Raw genomic sequence first — 22,730 nt, forward strand, 5'->3', positions numbered from 1 at the left:
TTTGAGTAAATCCCACTTCAGTACACTGTGATCACTGCCACCTAGTGGTTCATTTATCTGCAGATTCTTAATGCATGAAGAATCACTACTGATAATCAAATCAAGAGTATTACTCCCTCTAGTTGCCTTCCGAACATGCTGATTTAGAAAACAATCATCCAATAAATCCACAAAAGCCTTGCTAGTGTGTGAGTGACCGGCCCCCAAATTCCAGTCAATATCTGGGAAATTAAAATCCTCCATTATAAGAGACTGATTTACTGGCCCACTCTATTTCCCTGTACAGTTTCTTATTATACTCATCGGAGTCATTAGGCCTATAGCACACTCCTACTCTCAATTTTGATCTCCCAATGCTTATGTCACACCAAACTGACTCGACACTGCACCATCCAGCGATGTCGACTGGCTTCACTTCCTTGGATTTTATGTATTTCTTAACTAATAGTATAACCCCTCCTCCCTTCCTATCCTGTCTATCCTTTCTGTAGACATTGTACTCTCCAAATTCCAGTTCTGCATTCCTCATATCTGTGTGACACCACGTCTCTGAAATCCCAACAGTATCTGCCTTTTATGTTTTGAGCAATTCCTCAAATTCATCAAATTTATTTACTAAACTCCTAGAATTGGCGTACCTGCAAATATACATGCACCTGTTCTTTTCTTAGCTACCCTAACACAACCTATGTGTTTACTTGTACCAAAATGATTGCCAGCAGTCTCTGAAATATCCTGCATCTTATTTTCCAGGCTGCTGCTCATTCCAATAGGAGCAGGGTGAAGCGGAAGCGGAATTTTCTGGAAGTTATGGTTAGTTCTTTTGTTTTAAAAAATGCTTGGGGATTCATAATGTCCATATTGTAGGCGAAAGTGCAGACAAAGATGCTGCCGAAAAATTCCCTCAAGAATTTATAGCATTTATTGAAACAGGTTGGGTACAAAGACAACCAAATTTTTAATGTTGATGAAACGGGTTTGTTTTGGAAAAAAATGCCTTCTAGAACTTTTCTATCCGAAAATGAAAAAAATTCAACCATGTTACATGGTATCAAAAGATCATCTGACACTTTTGCTGGGTGGAAATGCATCTGGCGATTTTAAATTAAAACCCATGCTTGTGTATCGTGCGTAAAACCCCCGAGCACTTAACAGTTGTGCAAAGAAGGCTCTCTCAGTTATTTGCCGTTCAAATAAAAAAGTTTGGGGTAACGAAAACTTTGTTTGAAGAGTGGTTTAAAACTTACTTTTGTCCTGCAGTCAAACGTTGCTGCAAAGTAAATAAACATGGATTTTAAAGCTCTGTTGATACTGGATAATATCAACCCGGCCATCCAACTGGACATTGTGACTTTAATGAAAATAGTAGTAGTAGTAGTGGCATATGATGCAAGAAAGCAAGTGTATGAGCTTATGCAGCATCAGCCAAAAAAAAAATCACACCATTCCCTCCAAATGCCGTTCCAGTTCCTCCTTAAATTTATTTAACCTATCAACTTCCACAACAACAACAGATGGAAGTTTGTTCCAGAAATTAACCACTCGCTGGCTAAAGGCAAATTTCCGCACATCTATTCTACATCTGTCTTTTCTTAATTTGAATTTATGCCCCCTTAGGTTCATAATCTGAACAAGTGGAATGATCCCATCAGAATTCAGCGGAAAATGTCAAAATTCATTTTTCTCCACCCAACACAACATCTTTACTGCAACCAATGGATCAAGGTGTCATTGCAATGTTTAAAGCATATTATTTGAGACTAACTTTTTCTCAAGCAATAAAGGCTACTACCTGAGAAGCTGCACCATCTTCGGCTGAATTCTGGAAAATTTACACCAGAAATGCTATTGAAAACATAAACGAAGCATGTCTCAAAGTTAGCGAGAGTAACATGAGAGCAGTGTGGAAGCAAGTTTTTCCTCATTGCGCAAGTGATTCCTGCAGCTTAGAGACCAGAATTCAGGATGTTTCTGAAGACGTCAAAATTGGATACAATCTTGGATGGCTAATATTTGAGAGTGCATTGACGCATATTCTCAAGCTCTCGATGATGACACTCTCCTTAACGTAGACCAAGAACGGGCATATGAGGAAGCAGAAGAAACTCCAGAGTGTAATGAAGGAGCTAGTAAAGTGCGAGAAAAAGATTTTTCCCTTACAAGAACTTAAAAAAATGTTTAGGGCAGTGAAAACTGTTTCAGACTTAATTATAAATCATGATCCACACATAGCACTGCCAAAAGCAGTGCCATGTCTGGATTCCGAAAAGCACTGCTTTCGTAAAGGCGACTACGATGGTCTGAGACATACTGAAATTCTATACAGTGGGACCAACTGATGATACAAACAGCAAATTCAAAATGGGAAGCATTCAAAGAAATTATCTTGGAAGCTACTAGGCTTTACATACCAACTACGGTTTAGGCCTAAATGGATGTCAGATGAACTAATGAGACACATGGCAGAGAAAAAAAATGCATGGGATACATATAAATTAACACGTGACACAGAAGCCTATGATGATAGATATAAGCTGGTCGGTAACCAAGTCACAAAGGAGGTTAGGCAGGCAAAGGCAGATTATGAGAAATCTTTGCCAAAGGATGCAAAGAGTTCTTTACTTATGTAAACTCTAGAAGGAAGGGGATGAATCAGATTGGTCCCCTTGATATCGATGGTTCAACTGTTGATGATCCTGCTCAGGTAGCTAACAAACTAAATGAATATTTTGCATCGACATTCACACATGAAGAGTTATTCAGCGAGGGGAATGCCAGAGGTGTATTCAACTCTAGCAGTAAGCTACAGAATCTTGAAATAACTGGGAGTAAAGTGGAGGAGAAACTGTTGAAGATAAACACAAGAAAGGCACCCGGGGTGGATGGGATCTATCCAGTTATATTAAAGGAGGCAGCAAAGGAAGTAAGCAAACCCTTAGCCATAATTATGAGAGCTTCCTTGGACTCAGGGGAGGTACCCATAGACTGGAAATGTGCAAATGTGACCCCAATCCACAAAGGAGGATCAAAGGCTGACACAAGTAATTATAGAGCAGTGAGCTTAACTTCTGTTCCAGGAAAATTAATGGAGGCACTGGTTAAAGAAGCACTGCAGGATCATTTAGACAAGACTTCAGTTATAGCTCAGACACAGCATGGTTTTGTTAAGGGGAAGTCTTGCCTGACCAACTTGATTGGATACTATGATGCAGTCACAAAAGAACTGGATGCAGGGAATAACTTTGATATTATATACTTGGATCTTAGAAAGGCTTTTGATACTGTTGCACATGGAAGACTGCTGCACAAATTGGAGCAGTGTGGCATTGGAGGCAAATTGCTGCTATGGATAAAGGGGTGGTTGAGGGGGAGAAGACAGAGAGTGGTAATCAATGGACACTGCTCATCGTGGACTAATGTTATTAGTAGATTCCCTCAGGGTTCAGTGTTGGGTCCATTATTGTTTTCTGTATTTATAAATAATATTGATGATGGTATATCAAGCTTAATGTCCAAGTTTGCAGATGATACAAAGGTTGGCAGGGTTGTTAAGGACACGACTGATGCTATGCTGCTGCAACAGGATCTGGAAAGGTTGAGCAGATGGGGTGAGAGGTGGCAAATGAAGTTTAACATTGACAAATGTAAAGTAATACATATGGGAAACAGCAACCCCAGAGCAAAGTATCAACTCTGTGGTACTACTCTGACAGTGGTAGAGAATGAAAAGGACCTGGGGGTAATTGTGCAGGCAGATATGAAGTTCTCTGAGCAATGCAGACGGGCTACAAGAGTAGCTCATGGTGTCTTTTCAATGATATACAGGAATTTTTCTAGCAGGGATAAGGAGGTGATTATTCCTTTGTATAAGGCAATGGTCAGGCCACACCCTGAGTACTGTATACAGGTCTGGAGGCCTCATTTCAAGAAGGATGTAGAGCTGCTGGAACGAGTACAGAGAAGGGCAACAAGATTAGTGAATGGAACAAAGGGGTGCTCTTACGAAGAAAGGCTTAAGTTTTGTAAAATTACAGTGTCTGGAGACTAGGCACTGGCGAGATGATCTGATAGAGGTGTATAAAGCCTTGAATGGTTTGAGCATGCTCAATGCTGATGGGATTCTTCCTCTTGCTCAGAATAATCACCTGAGAGGGCACAAATTCAAATTGAGGAAAGACAGTTGTAGTATAGATGTGCAGAAATTTGCCTTTAGCCAGCGGGTAGTTGGTTGGTGGAACAGACTTCCATCCCTTGTTTTTTTTTTTGTAAATTTAAGGCTCAGCTGGACAGGTATTTTGAACGAATGGAGGGGTGAAATGGGAGTTGGTTTTTTTTTTTTTTTGGCTGATGCTGCATAAACTTGCTTTCTTGCATCATATGCCTCTACTAATGCTATAATGCTAATAGAGCATAGCATTAATGCCCAACGTGTGTTAGAAAATGCCATTCAACATTACCGAGAATTTCACAAATAAAAGAAGAAAAACAAAATGGTGCAACTTAGATTAGGTAGAATTTTATTTAATCAGTAAAATTTTCTAGCTTTCATTTTTTCAAAATAGTTTATCAATTTCATTCTTAGTCTACCTTATTACTATTTGTATTTATTCATTAAAGAGGCCTCTAGAGTTAGGAATTCGATAATTCATTTTTAATATCACAAACCACTGACTCAAAACTGCATATATAACTTTATTTATAATAAAACATACTATAAAATAAAATAAAATCTTCAAAACTGCATTATACTATAATTAAAGCAAAAACAGTGGTTTTATATTATCGTAAAGTATATTATGATAATATAAAACCAATGATAATAAATTTTAAATTTAAAGGTTGAAATCACTTAAAACCAATATACAATAGCTTTCGGCATCAACAGCCTTCATCAGCTGAGATGGTTACGGGTTATCCACAATATATATATACATGTACATATATCCCATCAGGTCCGCGACATCCACTACGACACATGAGCACTACTAACTTCCCGTACATTTGAACCAAAAATGGCTCAGGTACGAATCATTCTAAATCGCTCGTCCCTCCCTAAAATGAGGGACTCAAAAAGTGGATGAATGCGGCAACCCTTATCTCTATAAATATTATAGTGTCTGGTCAAATATAACTGTAAGCTCTCTAGCCACTTCCAGTTCCAGAAACCACTAGTTCTCTTGACAGCCAATTCTCCGTTGGCTGAAATGTCATACACCGTTTCCCAAGCATTAGCATTAGTGGAGGCATATGATGAAAGAAAGCAAGCTTATGCAGCATCAGCCAAAAAAAAAAAAAAAAAAAAACAACTTCCATTTCACCTCTCCGCTCGTTCGAAATACCTGTCCAGCTGAGCCTTAAATTTATTTAGGCTATCAACTTCCACAACAAAGGATGGAAGTCTGTTCCACCAACCAACTACCTGCTGGCTAAAGGCAAAATTTCCGCACATCTATCCTACATCTGTATTTCCTCAGTTCGAATTTATGCCCTCTCAGGTGATTATTCTGAGCAAGAGGAATAATCCCATCGGCATTGAGCATGCTCAAACCAGTCAAGGCTTTATACACGTCTATCATATCACCTCGCCGTTGCCTAGTCTCTAGACATTGTAATTTGCCTTTCTTCATAAGAGCAACCCTTTGTTCCATTCACTAATCTTGTTTCCCTTCTCTGTACTCGTTCCAGCAGCTCTACATCCTACTTGAAATGAGGCCTCCAGACTTGTATACAGTACTGAAGGTGTAGCCTGACCATTGCCTTATACAAGAGAATAATCACCTCCTTATCCCTGCTAGAAAAATTCCTGTATATCATTGACAAGACACCATGAGCTACTCTTGCTGCCCGTCTGCACTGCTCAGAAAACTTCATATCTGCCTGCACAATTACCCCCAGGTCCTTTTCATTCTCTGCCACTGTCAGTGTCATACCACAGAGTTGATACTTTGCTCTGGGGTTACTGTTTCCCATATGTAGTACTTTACATTTGTCAATGTTAAACTTCATTTGCCACCTCTCAGCCCATCTGCTCAATCTTTCCAGATCCTGTTGCAGCAGCATAGCGTTAGTAGTGTCCTTAACAACCCTGCCAACCTTTGTATCATCTGCAAACTTGGACATGCACTGCAGGATCATTTAGACAAGACTTCAGTTATAGCTCAGACACAGCATGGTTTTGTTAAGGGGAAGTCTTGCCTGACCAACTTGATTGGATACTATGATGCAGTCACAAAAGAACTGGATGCAGGGAATAACTTTGATATTATATACTTGGATCTTAGAAAGGCTTTTGATACTGTTGCACATGGAAGACTGCTGCACAAATTGGAGCAGTGTGGCATTGGAGGCAAATTGCTGCTATGGATAAAGGGGTGGTTGAGGGGGAGAAGACAGAGAGTGGTAATCAATGGACACTGCTCATCGTGGACTAATGTTATTAGTAGATTCCCTCAGGGTTCAGTGTTGGGTCCATTATTGTTTTCTGTATTTATAAATAATATTGATGATGGTATATCAAGCTTAATGTCCAAGTTTGCAGATGATACAAAGGTTGGCAGGGTTGTTAAGGACACGACTGATGCTATGCTGCTGCAACAGGATCTGGAAAGGTTGAGCAGATGGGGTGAGAGGTGGCAAATGAAGTTTAACATTGACAAATGTAAAGTAATACATATGGGAAACAGCAACCCCAGAGCAAAGTATCAACTCTGTGGTACTACTCTGACAGTGGTAGAGAATGAAAAGGACCTGGGGGTAATTGTGCAGGCAGATATGAAGTTCTCTGAGCAATGCAGACGGGCTACAAGAGTAGCTCATGGTGTCTTTTCAATGATATACAGGAATTTTTCTAGCAGGGATAAGGAGGTGATTATTCCTTTGTATAAGGCAATGGTCAGGCCACACCCTGAGTACTGTATACAGGTCTGGAGGCCTCATTTCAAGAAGGATGTAGAGCTGCTGGAACGAGTACAGAGAAGGGCAACAAGATTAGTGAATGGAACAAAGGGGTGCTCTTACGAAGAAAGGCTTAAGTTTTGTAAAATTACAGTGTCTGGAGACTAGGCACTGGCGAGATGATCTGATAGAGGTGTATAAAGCCTTGAATGGTTTGAGCATGCTCAATGCTGATGGGATTCTTCCTCTTGCTCAGAATAATCACCTGAGAGGGCACAAATTCAAATTGAGGAAAGACAGTTGTAGTATAGATGTGCAGAAATTTGCCTTTAGCCAGCGGGTAGTTGGTTGGTGGAACAGACTTCCATCCCTTGTTTTTTTTTTTGTAAATTTAAGGCTCAGCTGGACAGGTATTTTGAACGAATGGAGGGGTGAAATGGGAGTTGGTTTTTTTTTTTTTTTTGGCTGATGCTGCATAAACTTGCTTTCTTGCATCATATGCCTCTACTAATGCTATAATGCTAATAGAGCATAGCATTAATGCCCAACGTGTGTTAGAAAATGCCATTCAACATTACCGAGAATTTCACAAATAAAAGAAGAAAAACAAAATGGTGCAACTTAGATTAGGTAGAATTTTATTTAATCAGTAAAATTTTCTAGCTTTCATTTTTTCAAAATAGTTTATCAATTTCATTCTTAGTCTACCTTATTACTATTTGTATTTATTCATTAAAGAGGCCTCTAGAGTTAGGAATTCGATAATTCATTTTTAATATCACAAACCACTGACTCAAAACTGCATATATAACTTTATTTATAATAAAACATACTATAAAATAAAATAAAATCTTCAAAACTGCATTATACTATAATTAAAGCAAAAACAGTGGTTTTATATTATCGTAAAGTATATTATGATAATATAAAACCAATGATAATAAATTTTAAATTTAAAGGTTGAAATCACTTAAAACCAATATACAATAGCTTTCGGCATCAACAGCCTTCATCAGCTGAGATGGTTACGGGTTATCCACAATATATATATACATGTACATATATCCCATCAGGTCCGCGACATCCACTACGACACATGAGCACTACTAACTTCCCGTACATTTGAACCAAAAATGGCTCAGGTACGAATCATTCTAAATCGCTCGTCCCTCCCTAAAATGAGGGACTCAAAAAGTGGATGAATGCGGCAACCCTTATCTCTATAAATATTATAGTGTCTGGTCAAATATAACTGTAAGCTCTCTAGCCACTTCCAGTTCCAGAAACCACTAGTTCTCTTGACAGCCAATTCTCCGTTGGCTGAAATGTCATACACCGTTTCCCAAGCATTAGCATTAGTGGAGGCATATGATGAAAGAAAGCAAGCTTATGCAGCATCAGCCAAAAAAAAAAAAAAAAAAAAACAACTTCCATTTCACCTCTCCGCTCGTTCGAAATACCTGTCCAGCTGAGCCTTAAATTTATTTAGGCTATCAACTTCCACAACAAAGGATGGAAGTCTGTTCCACCAACCAACTACCTGCTGGCTAAAGGCAAAATTTCCGCACATCTATCCTACATCTGTATTTCCTCAGTTCGAATTTATGCCCTCTCAGGTGATTATTCTGAGCAAGAGGAATAATCCCATCGGCATTGAGCATGCTCAAACCAGTCAAGGCTTTATACACGTCTATCATATCACCTCGCCGTTGCCTAGTCTCTAGACATTGTAATTTGCCTTTCTTCATAAGAGCAACCCTTTGTTCCATTCACTAATCTTGTTTCCCTTCTCTGTACTCGTTCCAGCAGCTCTACATCCTACTTGAAATGAGGCCTCCAGACTTGTATACAGTACTGAAGGTGTAGCCTGACCATTGCCTTATACAAGAGAATAATCACCTCCTTATCCCTGCTAGAAAAATTCCTGTATATCATTGACAAGACACCATGAGCTACTCTTGCTGCCCGTCTGCACTGCTCAGAAAACTTCATATCTGCCTGCACAATTACCCCCAGGTCCTTTTCATTCTCTGCCACTGTCAGTGTCATACCACAGAGTTGATACTTTGCTCTGGGGTTACTGTTTCCCATATGTAGTACTTTACATTTGTCAATGTTAAACTTCATTTGCCACCTCTCAGCCCATCTGCTCAATCTTTCCAGATCCTGTTGCAGCAGCATAGCGTTAGTAGTGTCCTTAACAACCCTGCCAACCTTTGTATCATCTGCAAACTTGGACATTAAGCTTGATATACCATCATCAATATCATTTATAAATACAGAAAACAACAATGGACCCAACACTGAACCCTGAGGGAATCTACTAATAACATTAGTCCACGATGAGCAGTGTCCATTGATTACCACTCTCTGTCTTCTCCCCCTCAACCACCCCTTTATCCATAGCAGCAATTTGCCTCCAATGCCACACTGCTCCAATTTGTGCAGCAGTCTTCCATGTGCAACAGTATCAAAGGCATTTCTAAGATCTAAATATATGATATCAAAATTATTTTTTCATCCTGTTCCTTTGTGACTACATCATAGTATCCAATCAAATTGGTCAGACGAGACTTCCCCTTAACACACTCATGCTGTGTCTGAGCTATAACTGAATTCCTGTCTAGATGATCCTGCATGCTTCTTTAACCAGTGCCTCCATTAATTTCCCTGGAACAATAGTTAAACTAACAGGTCTGTAATTACCTGTGTCTCCCCTTGATCCTCCTTTGTGGATTGGGGTTACATTTGCACATCTCCAGTCCTTGGGTACCTCTCCTGAGTCCAAGGAAGCTCTCATAATTATGGCTAAGGGTTTGCTTACTTCCTTTGCTGCCTTCTTTAATATAACTGGATTCCCATCCACCCCAGGTGCCTTTCTTGTGTTTATCTTCAACAATTTCTCCTCCACTTTACTCTCATTTATTACAAGATTATCTCGCTTACTGCCAGAGTTGAATACACCTCTGGCATTCCCCTCGCTGAATAACTCCTCATGTGTGAATGTTGATGCAAAATATTCATTTAGTTTGTTAGCTACCTGAGCAGGATCATCAACAGTTGAACCATCAATATCAAGGGGACCAGTCTGATTCATCCCCTTCCTTCTAGAGTTTACATAAGTAAAGAACTCTTTGCATCCTTTGGCAAAGATTTCTCATAATCTGCCTTTGCCTGCCTAACCTCCTTTGTGACTTGGTTACAGACCAGCTTATATCTATCATAGGCTTCTGTGTCACGTGTTAATTTATATGTATCCCATGCATTTTTTTTCTCTGCCATGTGTCTCATTAGTTCATCTGACATCCATTTAGGCCTAAACCTTGAACAATATTTTTTAGTTGGTATGTAATGCCTAGTAGCTTCCAAGATAAGTTCTTTGAATGCTTCCCATTTTGGATTTGCTGTTGGCATGTTCGGCTATGGCTGAGCTCCCAAAATCAGCTGTCTTGATGGCTCTATCATGTTCACCTAGGTGATCGTGCAATCTACACTATGTTTCTCCCACATTCCGGGCATTCAGTCTTGTCTGTGAACCCGCCAGCGTCAGAGGTATGAATGGAATCTTTAACCAAAATCACACAGTGTGAAATCTCTGACCAGGAAGCTGCACGCAGCGCATCTGACTCAAGCATAAAATATGTGCAATGGGTTCCAAAATACCCGGATAGTAGGGAATGTATGCGGTAGCCCTAGCATAAAAACATCCTTATGCCCACTATTCATATCCTTTCAACAACTATCAGTTAATGCTCTGGGGGTTGCCACACATCTTTAGGTCAGCCGTAACCCGTATAATCTCATCATCCCTCTCCCCAGAGGAGGAACAATGTGATCCTACCCTTCCCATCAAAGGTTGACCACACTTTTCTTGTGGCCACTGGCCTGAGCTGATTTAAAGTGTGTGTATTGGCCACGACACCTATGTGTCGTGGCCAGTTCTGTAAACCTTTGTTTTCAAATGTCGGCCTACTCTGTACACATACACATCAAGGAAAGGAAGGGCCACCTCTGAGGTAAACTGAATATAGGGTGAACTGTCATTCAGGCACCTGAGCACTTCATTATCCCAACCCCTCTGTATTATCGTAAAAGTGGTTTACGGCTGTTCTATGCTGCGGGAGATCCAACAATTTCTGAAACTATGTCCTACTGAAGCTGGACAGAGGCAACATCTAACGTTTCCACACTGGTGTAAAGCTACTGGTTTGGTACCGTATGGTTTTTCGGCTGAAACTACCATTTCGAGATAGCTGGTTGGCAGGGGTTGCAGGGGTATATCAGAGGAAGGTATCAGGAATTTGGATTGGCAAACGACGTAAAGATTTGATGTATACTAGGAGGTGTAAGAAGTTTGTTTCCAGCCATTTGAGTGAGTGATGGATGATGGATGAATACAGGCAAAAGCAAGTCAATAAATTTAATAGACTAAGAGAAGAAGCCGCGGGAGAGAGGAGTGCTTCTACTTTGGGTATCGGTTCCTCCGTATTCAGGTAGGCAGGAGCAGCAGTTCGTAGTACATGCTTCTTGATTAGATCGGGGTTTGAGCCTGTGACCACCAAATACGGAGGATGTGGAAAGGTCAGGGAATGACCACCGCATATCCCCGGAGCAATATGGCCTTAGTTGCTAATGCTCCTAAAAACCAAATAACAAACATAATATTGGGCGAGTTTATTCATAATTTAAGTAGTAAGATGTTAACGAATGAACAGAAAGAAGTACAGTCAGTCCTCGTATAGCACGATAGTTGTGTTCCTAGAAACCCTCATGCAATACAAAATTGTGATATAAACAGGCCCTATGGGAAAAATAGGGTATAATCTCATCATCCTATGTGTGTTCAATCTTGGGTACTGACCACCCAAGATTGAACACACATTTGTAACCAAAACATTACCAAACACAATAAATTATCGTAATAAAATATATATTTTATTACGACTATTAAGTAATAAAATATTGCTAGTGCTTTTGCTTCTATCGTAAGCAAACTTGTTTTTTGTTTGATTTTCTATCGAAACAGATAACAGCCATTCCATCTCTTCTAATTCTTTGTGCCTTAATCTAATGGATTTTAATTACACTTTGAGTTGTTCCTGCAATGAAAGTTGTTATATTCTCTGCATTCTTTGTAATTCTCGGCGTTGCTTCATTTAGGGCTGAGGGCTATAGAGAGGGCAATAGCTGTTTTGCCTGAGTCCATGTTAAGATGTTGTGTGTGCACGTGCAATATCACATGGTCTTTCATTTCGCTCAAAGTGTTTCACAATTTCATATTTTTTCTCTATTGACAGAGGCGGACTGTCCATAAGCCTTACTGTGGAAATCCCGGTGGGCCGGAGGCCAGTGTGATTTTGGCCATAAATGCTAGTATGAGGCCACTACAAATTTTCCCCCGTAAGAATTTTTGACCCAGTCTGCCTCTGTTTATTGATATTGCTTTTCTTTTTCTCTCTGACTGTAGTGTCTTCACCAGGACGCTTCCTTTTAACACCTTTTAAGTATTTTACTCATTTTTAGGGAATAAAGCAATTACAAAATGAGGAGGAATGCTTGATGCACATAAACAAAGCTGCACGTGTGTAGCAACTGAATAAACAACACCGTAAATGCAGAGACACACTATGAACACCTCACTAGCTCACATTTTACTAAAAGCACATTTCTGGGGGTTACTACCATAAAACAATAAAAACAATTTACAGTTGTGTTCCTGCTAGTGGAATCTGTTATAAACTGGTAGTAAACTCAATCTAATTGCATTTGCGATAATACCAATAGCTGGAATTGTGTGGGTTTTTACGTTATAATGGCGAAATGTGTTTCCCCTTCACTGATATAAAAAACATAAATACATTTTCAGAATCTTCTCTTCATTCCTAGCGTGTTGTGTTCAGTTAGGGTGATTCCGTGTTCGACTGCCATTTCTTGTAAACACAGAGGCGAATTGTGCATAAGCGAATTCGGTTCGTGTTATATACAATATCGTTACCCTATTTATAAATCTTGTATGATCGAATTCGTGTAGTGTAAACACGTGTTATACGAGGACTGACTGTATTGAATTTAGGAACCAAGTTTAGTTTGATCCCCCATAAGGCCCCCCATTGCAGATACAGCTATGGGTATGTTTTTTTTTTTTTTTTATTTAGTTGTTGGTGCATCATCTTATTTGGCCATAATGCACCTCCCAAGGTTTTTGCAGTACTGTGATCCAAGCCTGAGGCAGGATTCGAACCTGCGACCTTTGGGTTGCCAGGCAGACACTTTACCCACTTGGCTAGCCTGGTCAGCAGCTATGGGTATAGAGAGGGCAATAGCTGTTTTGCCTGAGTCCATGTTAAGATGTTGTGTGTGCTAGGCGGTGTGCGTATAGCTACTTCCAATCTAACGATGGGACAAAGAAAGGCGAACCGAGGCGGGCTGGTAGTATTGTAGTGCTACCTGCAGATAAGGGTAGATCTACAGTGGTTTTGAACAAAGAGGATTACCAGGAAAAGGCTCTTAATTTGCTCAATGATAGGACCACCTATAAGTTTGTTCAAAAGAACCCCTTAATCGGGCTGGAACACCAAGTTAACAATTTGGTGCAAGGTCGGCAGAAAGCCGAAAAAATATTAGTGGAAGTAGCCTGGAAGTTGCGTGCGTCAGGCTGTCATTTACCTAGGTTTTATGGGCTACCAAAAATCCATAAGGCAGGGGTACCTTTATTCCCATTGTATCTTTTGTAGGCAGTCCGCCGCATGCTCTATCTAGGTTTTTGGCAGAGCTTATATCTCTCATAGTTGGACGTTAGGACTTTACTATTAAGAATAGTAGTGATTTTGTGCGGTTTGTTCAAACTCAGGAAGAGGGGGAAATTATGGTGGCTTTTGACGTTGTTTCCGGGTTCACCTGTATACCCATTGAACATGGTTTAGATTCTGTGTGGGTAGCTTTGGGAAGAGATGATACTTTTAAAGATAGGACAGTGTTGAGTTGTGAAGATCTTTGTAAAGGAATTAGTTTGTGCATGTCTTGTACCACTATGATGTTTAGAAATATTATGTATCAGCAGGTCTGCGGAGCGGCCATGGGTTCACCAATTAGTGTGGTTATAGCCAACCTGGCTATGGAGGAGTTTGAGGGTAGGATGTTGGTGAGCACTCTTCCACACCTGGTTCAGGTGTGGAAGAGATATGTCGATGACACTTTTACGATAATACAGAGGGGTCGGGATAATGAAGTGTTCCGGTGGCTGAACGACAATTCACCCTATATTCAGATTACCTCAGAGGCCCTTCCTTTTCTTGATGTGTATGTGTACAGGGTAGGCCAACGTTTGAGAACTGAGATTTATAGAAAACCTGTGTGTCGTGGCCAGTACACGCTCTTTAAATTAGTTCAGGCCGGTGGCCACAAGAAAAGTATGGTCAAGGCTTTTGATGGAAAGGGTGAGGTCACATTGTTCCTCCTCTGAGGAGAGGAATGATGAGATTAGACGGGTTATGGCTGACCTCAAGATGTGTGGCAACCCACAGAGTGTTACTAATGGCTGTCGAAAGGATATGAATAGTGAGCATAGGGATGTTTTTATGCATAGGGCTACCACATACATTTCCTACTGTGCGGGTATCTCGGACCCATTGCACATATTTTATGCTCGTGTAGATGCACTGTGTGAAGCTTCCTGGTCAGAGATTTCACATGGTAGTGTCCATGATTAAAGATTACATTGATACTGGTCACGCTAGCGGGGTCATATACGATATTGAGTGCCAAGAATGTGGGAAGTGTTATGTGGGAGAAACAAAGCGTTGATTGTGCGATCACCTAGGTGAACATGATAGAGCCATCAAAACGGCTGATTATGGAAGCTCAGCCATAGCTGAACATGCTTGGGAACCGGGGCATGATATTTCAGCCAAAGGAGCATTAGTTGTCGACAGAGCTAGCAGTATCTGGAACCAGAAGTGGCTAGGGAGCTTACAGATATGTTCGTCCAGATGCTATAGTATTAATAGGGATAAGGGTTTCTACATTCATCCGCTTTTTGAGTCCCTCATTTTAGGGAGGGACGAGCAATTTAGAATGATGTGTACCCGAGCCATTTCCGGTTCCAATGTATGGGAAGTTAGTAGTACTCGTGTGTCGTAGTGGATGTCACGGACCAGCTGGGATATATCTAGGTGTATATATATATCGTGGATAACCATCTCAATTGATGAAGGCAGCTGTTGCTGCCAAAAGCTATTGTATAGTGGTTTTAAGTGATTTCAACCTTTAAATTTAAAATTTTTAATCAGTGGTTTTATATTATCGTAATATACACTTTTATTTTACTTTATTTCGGTTTTTCTTTAATTATAGTATAATGCAGTTTTGAAGATTTTATTTTATTTTATGCTATGTTTTATTGTAAATAAAGTTATATATGCAATTTTGAGTCAGTGGTTAGTGATATTAAAATGAATTATTTGTATTTATTATTTTTCTAACTAATCATGCATAATTATTTCTACTATAAAAAATTCCTTATTATACCCACGTATCATTATTTTTCCCATTAAAACTATTCCCCATTTAGTACTGATTCAGTCAGTGCGGTAGTTTTTCCCAACACATTAACTGCACTGTGTATTTTATTGCTGTATTCTTGCTTTTGCTAAGCCAGGAAAGGATACTAAAGTTACAAAAAATTACTGTCATATTGCTCTGACTAGTACAAAATATTGGAGAAAATAGTTGGTGCTCATCTTTTCTGGTGTCAGATTTTTTTTAGTAATTTTATTCTAAAAAAATTTTTTAGAATCAAATGACCTTCTCTCTTGTATTCAGTGTGGCTTCCAAAGGAACAGGTCCATTTTGGATCACTTAATTAGAATGGAAACATCTATTTGAGTTCTTTTCTTAAAAAGAGAGCACCTGTTGTCCATCTTCTTTGATATGGAAAAAGCTTGTGATACAACTTGGAGATTTGGTACTTTATAACCTTGGTCTAAGAGGTCACCTTCCCATTTTTTTTAAAAAACTTTTATCCCATTGTTTTTTCAAAGTTTGAGTAGGATCACCCTCTCTCTCTCTCTGCCCTTTGCCAAAAGAGGGGTTGCTGTTTTAAGTGTTACTCTTTTTACCATTAAACTCCATTAGTGAACAACTTTTTCCAACCATAAACAGTGTGCTCACTCTATGTTGATGACTTCAGCATATTTTCCCATTCATGCAATATGTGAGGGTACTGAGAGACAACTGCAAAAAGCCATCGATCGCCTTAATTCCTGGGCATTAACTAATGGTTTCCGGTTCCACTACAGAAGACCATTTGCATACCTTTGTGTTTCAAGAATAACTTCACCCCGAATATGAATTAAGACTTGGACAAAGCACTATTCCAGTAGTACTGGGAATAAAATTCTTGGGACCCATATTTGACAAAAAGTTGAATTTCTCCAACATATTTATCATCTATGCACAAAGTGCATGAGAGGGTTGAACATTTTCCGTGCTCTCTCTTCTTCTTGGGGTGCAGGTTGGTGCACTTTACTCCATCTGTATCGTGTACTTATGCAATAAGAACTAGATTATGGATCTCAGGTTTGTGCATCCACCAGAAATAGCATCTTTTGGTGACTTGACCCCATTCACCATCAGGCTATTTATATTGCTACTGGTGCATTCAGAACATCTCCTGTCCAAAGTCTATATGTGGAAGCAAATGAGCTATCCTTGTTGCTTAGATGAAAACAGTTGTCTCTACAGTATGCTTTTAAGCTGAACTCCCTTCCAGACCACCCCATGCAGACATCCATTTTTGAGTCATGATGGGAAAATTTTTATAACTCTCACCAGGCTGCCAATTGGCCATTTGATATTCATAACCAATGGCTGCTCAGAAATTTGAACATTACAGTAGACAACATTGCCCCGTCACCAGGGCAACCCCTTCCACCCTGGCTTGTTCGTGTTCCAGCCTGCGAATTCTCTCTTAGCTGCTAGGAGAAGGACAGAACTGCATCCGCTGTCTACCTGCAACTCTACTCAGCACACCAAGCTGAACATTGACTTCTTGTCAGTCTACACAGACGGTTCAAAGTCAGTAGCATCTTTGGGATCTCCAACTGTTTTCCCAGACACTGACATCCAAGTAGATCTCACTGAATGTATTATATTCATTGCAGAGCTGCATGCAATTGAGCTAGCCTTGGATCACTTACAAACCCACCACCAACAAAAATGTATTATATATATTGATTCTCTCAGTTCATTGCAGGCCATGTCATTTATTTCTGCTGGATCCCCAGCCACGGGACCTTGGCAAATGATTTAGCAGACACTGCAGCCAAATCAGCAGTGACCTTTATAATTCTTGCCTGTTAGTCCCTTGTACAGGCTACAGGCAAGTAATACAAAAGAAACTGGTTTTCCAATGACAATACTCATGGCATGGGCAAGCTGCAAACAAGTTATATGAGATTAAGCCTGTAATTGAACAGTAATCATAATGTAACCTGTAATCATTTGGCAGTCTGGCTTGCACAGGAACTGTAAAGAGGAAGTTGTTCTAGCTTGGCTCTGTATAAGATGCAATCATCTGATGCACTTTTTTCTGCTGAGGGTTAATGACTCTTATGTGTAACCACTGTGACACCATTTTAACCCTCGAATGTATTCTTATTGAATGTCCAAATTTTTTAAATACACGCCTGTTATGTTTTAGTGCTTTTAACCGTCTGACTGAGCCTTATAATACTGAATCAGATTTTCTCAAAGATGTCGTCTGAAATTTTAAAAAATTATAAATCTGTATATACAGATATAAATGCTTTTTAATAGTCATCATATATACAGTACTTCTGTTTCTTTACCTGCTTTTATCTCAATTTTCTTGATTTTAACTCTTTGTACAAGTTATCTCATATCACAAAGTAACATTGTTTGACCTAGTAACTTATTTGTAGGTTATTGCTGTATTTAATATATTTATGTATTGGATTTGGTGCATAGCCTTAGCTGCTCATGTGCCATAAAAACTAAAATCACTCACTCCTTTTAATTACATTCATCTTTCTTATCACTGCTAAAGGGAAGTGATCATTAGCTATAGCATTATAATACTATTAATTGTCTCTGTAATGTCATCATTAAGGCATGCAAATATTGTTGACAAAGAATTAACTCTTGACCTTGTCTCCAGGCTTCATTGAATTTTAGCATAACAGTTCTACTTTATCTCTGAATATTATGTAAACTTATTTTATAATTTTTATTTATTTTTTGATGTGGTACAGTTAAAAAGTTCCTGGACTTGTACAACATTAAACATCACTAAATGTAAATAGTCACTTTCAAAGTACTCTCCTTGAGTAGTAATGCATGTTTTTTGCCATTAGTACAAGGGTTGGTAGAATTTCTGGCTGGATATTTCAGAGAGCATCTTAAATTGCATAATTTAAGACGTTCATTTTCACTGTGCGAGCAGTGGCCTTGTAAATGTTGTTTCATTTTTTTGGGGAAAAATTGCATGATGAGTAAGGGGATGTTGGTAGTAAAACAGTGTTGTTTTTAGCAATTGATATTCACTTTGTTTGTGGGTCATAGAAAAAATCAGTCTCATTCTCAACAATGATGGACTTTAGGAATAATGGATTGTTATCAGATGCCATTGTGACATCATTGCAAATTGTCATTCATTCACCTCATTCTCATTAGTAAGAATCTGAGGCACCACATGCTGGGCAGCCTGACATGTATTGAAGTCCTTGTGTAAAATTCCACAACAGTTTCCTTGTGAAATAGTTACAGTTTCTGCAGACTTATCAACAGTCACACAGTGGTTCTAATGCATGGTTGTCTGGCTATTTTAATTTAATTTGGTGTACTAATAGTTAAAGGTGTTTTAGCATGTTCATTGTCAGATAAACTCTCCCTTCCCTCTTTGAATCTTTAGTGCCATTCAAACATGATAGTCTATTGTTCCTGCACGTTTTGTATTTTGTAATGCAAATAGCTTCTTTTTTCTTCTTTTCTGGGATGTGACAATTATTAAAATCAAATTTAAAAATTAGATCTAAAAATAAGATTTATTTATGATTATTTTTCAGTCTTTTTTTTTCTTATTGCATATTTTATTTTTGTTATTTTTAATTGTTGCAGTAGCTCCTGCTGCCGAACCAACTGGAGTTACTAACATTGTTCGTATCATAGAAGACATAGCTGAAAATGCAGCCAAAAAAGAATTGTTTAAAGATGATAATGTTAATTTTAAATTAGAAGTGACTGGTTCTTCACCACAAGTTATTTACTGCCATTTCAACAAGGGTAAGTCTTTAAAAGTCTTGCAATAGGAAGATAAACTGAGAAACACTCTTTGGAATTCTGACAAATTTAACCTTTTTTTTTTTTTTTTTTTTAAACTCATTTGACCATTCCTCAGAGGTTTTTTTTTTTTTTTTTTTTTTGTAGTCTGTGTTTTGTATGTGAAAATGTATGTAAAAGTGGTTTGTATTCTTTAAATTAAATTGTTTAATTTTATGCAGTGAGCATTTTGTGGTCTAAAAAGGTTTCATGCTTAGTAAGTTTATGAAATTGGAGTGGTAAAAACCGTTTCTCACAACTAAGTTAATCTAAGGTTTGCACAAAGAGAAATAAAGATACTGATTCTAAGCTGTGCACATTATCAATGGCATTTAACAACAAGTAGTATATATATGTCAAAATACCAACAAATATAAATCTAAATGAAGGCCCAGGGCCCATTCTTGCATTTACTTTTACATTTGTTGGGGATATGCTATTAAATGAAATTTTGCTGCAGACCCATCTTCTTTTAATTATGCCTTTGCACTTTACCAGTTGTTCATCACAAGGAAAAATTAACCTGTCAGCATATATATGAAATTCTATAACCCGAGAGTGATAAATTTCTGTTTATATTTATAAATGTCCCTACTGCTCGAGAAGTTAACTGTTTTATTGCAGCTGATATACCAAGAAATAACAGTTAACAGTGGGCAGGGAGGTGCACATTTTTTTTTGCTGTAGCAGCATATAGATCTTATTTTTGCAATGTGCATGTTTATCTATATACATTATCCCAGGACCACAGTTAGCCATTATCATGAATTAGTATAATTCATGATAGTGGCTAACTATTAATCAATTATTAATTATGTGATAGTAGAGTAAATGTTTTAAAGTTGTTTTGCCTTTCTCCTCCTCCAATCTTACTGTACTATAATATAAAATAATAATAATAATAATAATAATTGTCACCTCAATAAAATTAATAGCTGATTATTTTTGCAATATCAGGAAAATTTATGGTTGGAAAAAAAAAAAAAAAAAAAACTACTAGTAACTGCCATTTTAACTTATAATATCAATAAAAAAGTTTTGGAGTTGGGAATATTATTCATATTAAGGATTGCAGCATGCCATCAACCCAGAAAATACAGAAGATTTTATTAAAAAATATAATAAAACTTTATAAAGTTATATATGATAAACTATATTATTAAAGTATACTGATACTAAACTACCAAAGTGTTTCCTTTATCAACACTGATTTATCATAAATTTGAGACCAATATGTACATTTTTTTATTCATACCAATTAAATGGGAATTCACTGTATAAGTGGTGTAGGTACTCAATTTCATTTCCTTGTAACTTCCAAAGATAAAATAAGAAGCCAATCAATTCTTTACCAAGGGTTGTGTTGATAAGGTAAGTGAATTTTTTACTAGATTTGTTTATTATAGAGTTGCTGATCTTTCTTTATGACTAGGTAGATTTTTTGCTTGTTTTATGTTTGGGAGGGTCCAGATTCAAATATTTTGGTGATGTAACGTGTGAGACTATGGAAGTGCTTCAATAGGGCTGAATTATCAGTCTCAGACAGAGAGAAAAGGGATTTACCCACAATTTTATCCAGCTTTATTTCCTGTAGACAGATAAACCAGCCAAAAAATGCACTGAATTTTTAGGCACATTATTCCATATGAGTTGATTGCCTTGGTGGTAATCAAATTGATCCCATCACCTATAGAAATCTCATATCTTTCTTTAGTTTTTGAACCAAATTCCTTCGAGTACGCTAAGTGAAGAAACGTTTCCTATTGCAGCAGTCTGCATTACCCATTTCATGTTTTGCAGTATATAATTAAGAAAGAAAAAAAAAATAATAAAAACATTATCTAATGATACACAGATGAAAAAAATAATTTTTTTCCATGTTATCATCATGGCACCACCAGTTCCTTGTGAATAATTTTATTTTATATTTTTTAAAAACTTAGAATTTTTTTTATGCATTTCTAGGTGTTGCCAGTGTGCATACAAATAATTCTGATCATGTCCAGCCTAATGTGTCATTAGTGATCTCTGAAGACGATCTTGATAATTTGATGTCGAATCAGCTCTCCCCCTTACAAGCTTATATTGAGGGTCGCATATCAGTGAAAGGAGACTGGAGTCAGTTAAGGACATTTATATCAGCACTGAATTGAATAAAAAAAAAACTATCTTGAATTTTGAAATCAGCACAACACACTTATAAAGGATTTTTGATTTGTTAAAAAAAGTTTTTAATACAGTCTTTCTAGTTTTAACTTTTTTTTTCCCTAGTCATAATGAATCTTATCACAAATGCCTTTTAAAGATTGCATTAGACCAAAAAGATAGTGTCAGATAGGAAATGGATGTTTTTTTTATGACTTTTTAAATTATTTAGATAGCCTAAAGAAATATAAAGCAAAGGGGTAGTCTTTTCAGTTTTAATTCGGGTTTTATAATACTCTTTGATCTAAATTCAAACAATTTTAAAAGCGAGAATTTTTGTAATTTATTCTGTAAGATAATGTTTCCTAAGTTTAATGAATTAGTATAATATATTTTATATTGATTAATACTTTATATGAATATTTTCCATGAACTTTCTAGGATAAAAAAAAAAAACTTCCCACAATGTTTTATACTTTTCTTGCACTAAACTCTCTTCTGATCCCCTCATCCAGAATTTTGCACCTTTTGGAAACAGCAGTGGTGTGTGGAAAGATTTTCTCTCTAGTCAAAAGGCTAATGATATTCTTCTAGCACAAATTTCATATTTTAAAGGAAATGTGATTTCATTTTAAGGAAAGACCAGTCATGTAGAAACTCCCACCAATCTTAGAGAGAGTCATTTATTTGTTCACATATTATGAAGCTCACTTATAGGGAGGGATTGTCATGTGATTTGCTTGTATCACCTGAACCCGCTGTTTAGAAAAAAGTGGATTCTGCTTTTGATATACTATACTGTAACTTCTTTATGGTCTTAGAAAGAAACTATTTATTATCATAAGTTTCCTTGTGTTTCTCATGGGTGAACAATAATGTAGGCACATTGATAATAGTTGCTACCATAGTTAGCTACTAAGCTAGAACTGCGTGTCATCCACAGTTTGCAGGAGGTTTGGTTTGCCCCAGGACACACTCAATATTGGAAAACTCACTCCACACCGGATCGAGAAGCTCACCCCTGAAAGGGCTAGCACTTTATTTAATTCATCTAGATACATGTTTTATTTCATTTTCCTTCAAAAATATAATGTGACAGTACTTCAAATTTATGATAATTGAGTACTTCACTGCATTGAAATTTTACTTGAGTAATTTTACCTGTAAAACTACCACTGCTTCCATTTGTACCTGTAACTGGATTACTGAAAGTTTTATATATTTTCCTAGTGCCACATAATTATGCAGCACAAATGTAAGTAATATTAATTTCTTAACTCTAGCTGTTTTATCCCTCCATGTTTCACCAAACTCCATCATTTACTTTCATTTTATTTTATTCATTTTGTGTTGTT

At 37.8% G+C, this 22,730-nt stretch overlaps 1 protein-coding gene across 2 annotated transcripts in view; it reads left to right on the forward strand.

Moving 5' to 3' along the window:
• LOC150083551 (stomatin-like protein 1) overlaps positions 1-21,593 on the forward strand; it is a 105,906-nt gene extending 84,313 nt beyond the window's left edge. Inside the window, exons 9-10 of one of the 2 annotated variants that reach the window (XM_090378070.1) lie at positions 19,033-19,194; positions 21,196-21,593. In XM_090378070.1, the coding sequence (XP_090234196.1) occupies positions 19,033-19,194; positions 21,196-21,383 (350 nt within the window). In that variant the 3' untranslated portion in view covers positions 21,384-21,593. Of the gene's footprint in view, positions 1-19,029; positions 19,195-21,195 lie in introns of both variants that reach the window. The other variant, XM_090378069.1, reaches the window with a different exon arrangement.
• Positions 21,594-22,730: the final 1,137 nt, after the last annotated feature.

Source organism: Mastigoproctus giganteus, chromosome 7 (assembly GCF_048544385.1).
Source record: "Mastigoproctus giganteus isolate SK-2022 chromosome 7, ASM4854438v1, whole genome shotgun sequence".
Lineage (NCBI taxonomy): Eukaryota > Metazoa > Arthropoda > Arachnida > Uropygi > Thelyphonidae > Mastigoproctus > Mastigoproctus giganteus.